The sequence below is a fragment of the Microtus ochrogaster genome, chromosome 4, assembly GCF_000317375.1.
Source record: "Microtus ochrogaster isolate Prairie Vole_2 chromosome 4, MicOch1.0, whole genome shotgun sequence".
NCBI lineage: Eukaryota > Metazoa > Chordata > Mammalia > Rodentia > Cricetidae > Microtus > Microtus ochrogaster.
Window position 1 is genome coordinate 81,756,134 of NC_022011.1, and position 7,519 is coordinate 81,763,652.

The 7,519-nt window shown below is 44.7% G+C and overlaps 1 protein-coding gene across 3 annotated transcripts in view; it reads left to right on the forward strand.

Annotated features, from left to right (window-relative positions):
• The window catches only part of Rapgef4 (Rap guanine nucleotide exchange factor 4), a 260,996-nt gene that overhangs the window by 55,411 nt on the left and 198,066 nt on the right, over nucleotides 1–7,519 (forward strand). The window contains exon 1 of one of the 3 annotated variants that reach the window (XM_026778805.1): nucleotides 3,174–3,231. The exons of the other annotated variants lie outside the window; for them this stretch is intronic. Coding sequence (XP_026634606.1) covers nucleotides 3,193–3,231 — 39 coding nt within the window. The 5' untranslated portion in view covers nucleotides 3,174–3,192. Of the gene's footprint in view, nucleotides 1–3,173; nucleotides 3,232–7,519 lie in introns of those variants that run through there. 3 annotated transcript variants of the gene reach the window in all.

Below are 7,519 nucleotides of genomic sequence, written 5' to 3' on the forward strand. Positions count from 1 at the left end.
AATGAGAGAACCTCAGTCTGGCTCCAAATTTGCATGTTCGTCCCTCTCACCTGGTCACTGGGAGGAGGGGAGATGCCACATGGATCGTCTGTTTTATGGTGAGAAGCCTTATATGTAGCTTGTGGTCCTTAGATTATCTGTTAACTCCACTCAGAGGGGCTGTAGGAACTGAAACTGTGGTTCGCAGTCATCAGCAGCTGGCACAGCCTGAGAAGCAGTGCAAGCAGCTGCATCCTGGGATTTGAGCGGAGGTAGGAAGTCCCCACCCTTCCCAGGTGGAAGGTGGGTCCCCCAGGCTCCTGCAGACACTCACTCGGGGATCCTGGGAGGTTTTGGGATCCTGCTCAATTCCACTGTGAGGGCGCCTGGCTTTGTGTGGTCTCTTATCTTCTAAATCATATAGGCAGCTCTGGGATATTTTAAAATTGCCATGCTGTGACCAGAAATGTTTTGCAACATCTAACCAAGGCAACAGCTCGGAAGCTTCATAGTATTCCTTCTTAGGTCTTCCTAAGGAAAAGTAATTCTCCTTTCTTCCTCTGTTTTAGCTTCCAATTTATGGTTTGATTTGAGGATGCTGGGTTGGTCCATTGGAAAATCATTCTTGCTTTCTTAGCTGAAGGGAATTGTGGGAAATTTACTTCAAGTGGGTCAATCATGCCCCCTCTTCTCATGCTTCTTTGACACCTTAGCCAAGGTCTAAAAGGTCCGAGTCTCCAGTCATATCTCAAAGGGAAAGCTAGGCAAAGAGGGGTACAGGATTGGAGTGACAGAAGACAGTGAGATGTCTGAATTCCATTCAGGAGAAAATTAATTTGGAAGTCTTGGGCAGCCATTTTTAGTACTTGAGACAACTATAATTTATAACTTAAACTCCTTTACACCGGTGGCATTTTTAGGCTCTGTAAGGAAGCTAAGTGGCAAAGCAGTTAAGTGGAGGTCTGGGAGTTTAAACCCATTATTAATAGTTGATCTAAGATTATAGGTATTTATGATGGATGGTGGCTCTTGGAATAAATATAAAACTGATTTATTTCCAGTTCTATGAATCTTTGAGTGCTCAGTTTCTGATGAGAACACTGCTCTCAACCTTCCCAATGCTGCAATCCTTTAACACAGTTCCTCATGCTGTGGTGACCCCAACCATAAAATTACTTCATTGCTACTCTGTAGCTGTAATTTTCCTATTGTTATAAATTATAATATAAACATCTATGTTTTGGGGTGTTTTAGGTAACCCTGTGAGAAGGTTCTTTGAATCCCAAAGGGTCACAACCCACAGATTGAGAGCCACTGGTTTAGAAGAACAATGGTGATAGGCTGTTATCTCATTTTCCTCTTTATATTTAATATTATATTTCCATGAGAATGCTTTGGGGTCTGTTTTGGGATCTCTCCAAAGCAATGAGTGAGTAGTATGTGTTTGGAGAAGTAGGCGAGAGAGGCCATCTTGATTGAATTTGGGAAAGATGTCAGCGGACACCCTAGATCCAGCAGTCTACCACTCTTACTAGCCTTTCAGGTGTATAAACATCACTCTGGAATTGTTCCTTCTACTGTGAGTCATATTTGAGCATTTTCAAGTAATATATATTTATGAATACATCTTTGAAAATTTAAAGATGGCAATGAAATCATAGTATTTAAACATAAAGGCAGTATTTTAAACTTATAGATTGGGCCTTCTCGATGAAAGCAGCTATGTAGCTGTAGCTGTTAACCACGCAGTTGATGGTATACTACCATGATTTGATTTCAGCCAGAGGGACATATCTGAGATGTGGTGTCTGGCAGGGTTTACCCCCCAACTATGCCTGTGGCTTCAGGAATAGCCAAAATGCTGTTTCATGTCTTAGGAGATATACATTTTAAATGATAAGAATAATAAGTAGATCCAGGTGTGTCGGCACACACCTCTAATCCCAGCGCTCAGGAGGCAGATGCAGGTGGATCTCTGAGTTGAGGCCAGCCTGGTCTACAAAGTGAGTTCCAGGATTGCCAGGGCTACCCAGAGAAACCCTGTCTTGGAAAAAAAAAGTTAAATAAATAAAATAAATAAAAAGAATAAAATAAATAAAAAGAAGAATGTGTTTCTGCCACAGGGCTATTTCTCAGAGCCACGAACGCGATTGGAGAAAGGTATTTGTGCCTCTCTATTCCAATTTCCAGAGTGGTAATTTTGTCCAGAAGATTCTACCAGAAGTATTGGTAATTATGAAGAGCTTTTTAGCTATCTTCCTTCACTGCCTCCTTTACATTCAGAGGGGACAAAGTGTTTTCCCATTAATAATTTCTGGAGCCACCGTGAGATGGAAATTGTTGACATGACAGCAGGCTGGTCTTTGGCTGACATGTGTTAAAAGCCATACTGTAACAATACCTTCAGGAGTCATCCGCTCCTGCCTGAGTCGGCTCCATGCCCCTAGCTGTCTGCAACTGTCACGAAAATGAAAGCCAGATACCAAAAACACAGTCGCTGGGAACACAGATGTCAGGAGTCAGCCGGGTAGGTTTTGTGGGTCCATTCACATGTTTGCATCAAGTTGTTTTACTCTCATGTGAGTGGACCAGCATTTCAGATGGTTGTCAAGGGAAAGAGTCTGTCCCCAGATCCACACCTTCATCCTAGGTAGCACCGGAGCCTGGGAGCAGAGGACCCTGCTTCTCCTGCGGCAGAGGCCCGTGCTGACTTTTTAGCAACTTTGGATTTTCTGCTGTAGGGTTACTTCCCAGGCCAGAAATTTGCATCAAAGGCCCAAGAAAAATACATCCAAAAATAAACATGAAAGCCAAGACTTCATGCCAGGAACTCCAGCCACACACATCCTGTTGGCTGGTCCCCTGGTCTCTCTCCTCACAGCTCTGACTCTTTCAAACCGAGCGGAAGCCCGCGCCGATGACTCGGACCTGATGCCAGCACAAAGGTCTCATGCCTCAGTTCTCAAGTGTCTCCACAGAGTGGCAGAGGTGATTCAAATCCAGAGAAGAAAGGAGTGAAGTTCTCAGGAGTGAACTAAACTTAAAAAAAAAAAAAGTCAGTCTTTTGCTACCTGTGAGTGGCCAAGTTTTCCTGCAGACCCTTCAGCACTGCTCCCTCCCTGTGGCTACAGAGACTGGCCGAGGATTTGAATAGGGACCTGCTGGTGATGACGGTCCCCTGTGCTGTTCAGATCAAAGCCGGCCACTCACTGAATGTCTGAGACCTCCAGCAACGGATGCATGCTGTACAAGGTCAGAGGGTCTTTGATTCTTTAGAGATGGTGGGAGGCTGGGGGAATAGTATATGTCACAGCTCTTGTTTGACCGGAGGAATTGCTCCAGAATGCGTCTGGTTTTTCTGATTATGTTCTACCTAGACGTGTCCCAAGGCACGGCCATAGTTTTCTTTCATCTTTGTTTGTGGCTGTCTGTTAGAGGGTGGGGTGAGTGGTGATTCATCCTTTTTCTGATAGTCATATGATTTTTAATACATTTCTTGAGGCTACAGTTCATAAGTAGACAGGATTACATTGCACATATCAATATTAAATATATATTTTATTTATATTTAATATTGATACATGTGTTTATATATATTATATATAATTTATTTATATATGTTTATCCCATGAGGTATTTGAATGGCATACATTAAAAACAAACCTGGGTAGGGAAACAGATTGGGCTCTGAATGCCCAGTAGGCATTCTGCCGGTAGCTCTCAGATTATTTGAAATCCTTATTGTTTATGGGAATCCTGTTCCATTATTGATGACAGGAAGCCTAATCAGCTCCCCATGTTGTAACCCCACTGTTTCTCAGAAGTTTCTCAGGGGACCTGAGCATATCAAGGCTTGGCTGGCAGGTGCCAGGCATACCCAGATGCTGCTCTGTAGGCCAGTTGGTAGGGTGCCGTTACCAACTGGCAGTCACCCCGCCTGGCCTAGGCTCATGCAGATGTTCATCTCTGATGGGGTCTTTTAGGGTTGTGCTGACCAGTCTGAAATGGTCTACGACTGTGGTCTGTCTCCATGTTGTTGATACCCCTCCTAGCCTGTCTCCTGAGAGAGGACATCGCAGGGGCCCTCCACGCTCACTTAGCTAAACCCCTGGACAGCCTGCCCTTCTAAATAACCACTCAACTCCCTTCAGAGAAGAGACTGTGACATTCAAACAGGTGTGCTTGGTTCCCACCACGTGGAGTTGCAGAATCCACTCTGACTGTCTTCCTGTGGGTTATAGTGTTGCTAAGACAGACAAGGACAGACATCGACGCAAGATGAACTGAGGGAGGCAACCCAGAAAGTACTCTAAGAAAGTGTGCAGAAGGCCACAGAGGAGCGCCGGGAGAGTGATTTCTGCCCAGGGTCTCATTCTGTACCCAGAAGGCTTTGCTTGTGAATTCTTGTGTGGCTAAGTAGGCAGTTACTCAGCCTCCCTCGAGCGCTGGGACCAGTTAACCAAATGACAGTGTGGGAGACTGTCTTGTCCCCAGGGAGAGGGCAAGCTTCTTTCTCTGAGGTTGTCACTCAGAGCTTTGGGTTCGCCTTCTCTGCGAGGCCACTGGGCCTCTCAGGGACCTCATGGAGGGGTCATGTGCTGTGTTTCCAAACACTGGCTTTTGTTTTCTGTTTGAATTCATCTGGATCACTCTGCTCTGAGGTTTAATGGTCCCTCAGGCAAAAGCAGTTCTAGTGAGAAAATGTGAAGAACTTGAGTCTTCCAGAATTAGCTTGCGGTGGGACTAGAGGGTGTGTTAAGCTCGTTATGTTTAGAGAACCCTTGATCCTGTGGTGACCTTGCTCTGCTGGGTCCCAATTCCACAGCAGGCTTGGGGTACCTGGGCAGAGAGCATCTGGCATCCTGTAGGACTCTGCAGGAAGTGGGTTCACAGTGCTGGCCTCTGAGTTCAGGAAGTCTTGCTCCAGCCTCACCTCCCTGACCTCAGTGTTTAGAGCAGCCTAGCCCAGACCAGTAAATGTGAGCTTGGCTTTCTAAAGTTGCTCATGGGATCTGGTGGTCTGGCTCATCTTGACTTAACCCAGCATTGCTGGGCGAGCTTCTGCAGAGCTCTTCAGCCTCCTGGGTCCCTCACTGTGAAAGAGAAACCTCTCTCTCCTCTTCCATCCTGGAGCACTGACTGTGGCGGTCAAGAATGATGCTAGTCTGTTACTTATGTGTGTTACCTGTTCAGAGCTTTAGTGTTTCCTCCTCTTCGGCTTGCAAACAAAATCATATGGATGGAGAGGATAAAATATGAGCTAATGGTGTGTAGTCTATCAAAATATATTTCGTGGAAAGGAGGAATTCTTGGTATCTTTCTAGTTCCACATTCAAATCACCAGGGAAGCTTAAAAAGAAAAAAGTCCCATGCCTGTGCCTGCCCTAAGCTATAGACATCTGAAACTCTAGAGAAGGTGGGAAGAGCCCACTGTGGCTCTCCAAGCAACCTTGCCTTTGCTCCGAGGGATTTGCCAGTCCTTGGTGCTCCCTGCTCATCTTGGAGTGCTCCCGGCTGGCGTCTTTGCCCAGGGCTCAGGCTCTGCCAATGTCCTCTGTTACTCTGTGTTAGATTTCCTATGTCTTTTCCTCCTTCCACACAGTCTGCTCTCAAACTAGGCTTAAGTCACACTTAAGCGGTAGTGATAGTCAGGACTTGAGTGAGAATGGGGGGCTCTTCATGAAATACACGTGCCTGTGTGTATAGTTGTTGGACATGTGGAAATAAGGTGCAAAATCACTCCGGGTTTACTGCATCCTAGGAGCTCACAGTCTTGAGGCTGTCAGCACAACTGTGCCTGTGTTGGTTCACATCAGAGCCCCTGGGGAACTCCATGGTACCCTGCAAGGGAAGAAAGGAAGGGAGGCAAGCCATGTCTGGGTTATTGTGGAGTTTGGGATTTTGTGTCTTCTGAGAATGCCAGGAGCCTTTGGCTGTCCCTGGACTATAGTTTAAGAATTACTTCTATTTAATTTATTTATTGGTTTTGTGAGACAGGGTTTCTCTGTAGCTTTTGGAGCCTGTTCTGGAACTAGCTCTTGTAGACCAGGCTGGCCTCAAACTCACAGAGATCCACCTGCCTCTGCTTCCCGAGTGCTGGGATTAAAGGCGTGCGCCGCCACCGACAGGCTGAGAATTACTTCTTTAGAAAGCATTTCTGGAAAAACAATACTAATTTGAAAAGTGTGAACACTTTTAATTCTTGGTAAATATGTTTCTTTCCTTTGTTATGCATTCTTTGAGCTGTAGTTTGGTCTAATTGCGTTTATTTTTAATGACTTTCATTGTGTTACCAAAAACATTTTAGCATAGCTGTTACATTTACCTCAGCCAGCATGGCTATAATACATATTCAAATGTGTGTATGTGTATGTGAGTGTGTGTGTGTGTGCATGTGTGAGTGAGTATGTGGATTATTATTGAAAAAGATCTTTCTTTGGCTCTCAGAAGGCCAAGCTTTCTTATTTATCTCCTCACTGGCTATTCTGTCTCTTTTTTCTCATGTCTTTCATACAGACAGTAATTATATACAATTCATATAGATGCTTTACGTGATTGAGACGTTTACACTTGTTAATAATTAATACACTTTTTATTTGCAATATATTTGACCTTCACTCTTCATAATAGTTTATGGAAATTCATTGAAAATCCATTAAATTCACTATAAACCTAGCTTTTTTGTGGTTTTTAAAATTTTGTTTTGAAACGTACCATCTTCCTTCTGCTCAGAGACGGTTTGGAAAGCCATGTGATGTCCATGTGGTGCTGGAAGGAAGTTTAAAAACCTTCCATTGCGACAAGTTCTCAAATATTTACTAATTTTTTTCTCCCCTGAGTTTTAGAAAGTATTTTAAAGATGGCAGAATTCCTTTAGGCAGAATTCCAGGGAGTGACGTTCCATCAGAGCTCCGTGTCTCAGAGTTAATAAGGTCACAGGATGAAGGCATGGGGCGGGGTGGGAATGGGAGTGACCCCATTATTCCAGTTTTCCAGGGGCCTCAAAGTTTCAGTCACACCCATGGTGTGGTCTCCACAATGGGGTACTCCAAGGATCTGACTTTCTCAAGAATCCAAAACAAAATCCAATGTTTCCTGCATCGCTGAGGAGAGGTAAAAAGCAGCTGGTCTCACATGAAGCAGAAAGAGTGTAATACTGCAGGAGTCAAATAACTCCAGAGGCTTCTGGGAACTTCCATATTGCCTCTTTATCTGTGGTCAACTACTACGGGCAGAAGACACCTCCAAATGTCTCTTTTCATCCTGCTGTGATAGCCATGTCATTGCTGGATTTAGGGGTCAAACCTGTGCCTTAACAAGCCAATTAAGAGAGCCAAGGTAATAGTGAAAAGGAGAAAAAGGAGATTGGTCATCGTGGCCACACTGGGAAGAGAGACAGAGAGATCTAGTGGCATACCCCGAACACACACACACACACACACACGCACACACACACACACACACACACACACACACACACACACACACACCTGCCACCCACCCAAGTGCATCTCTGTGTTTTAAATTTAATTTTTCAAAA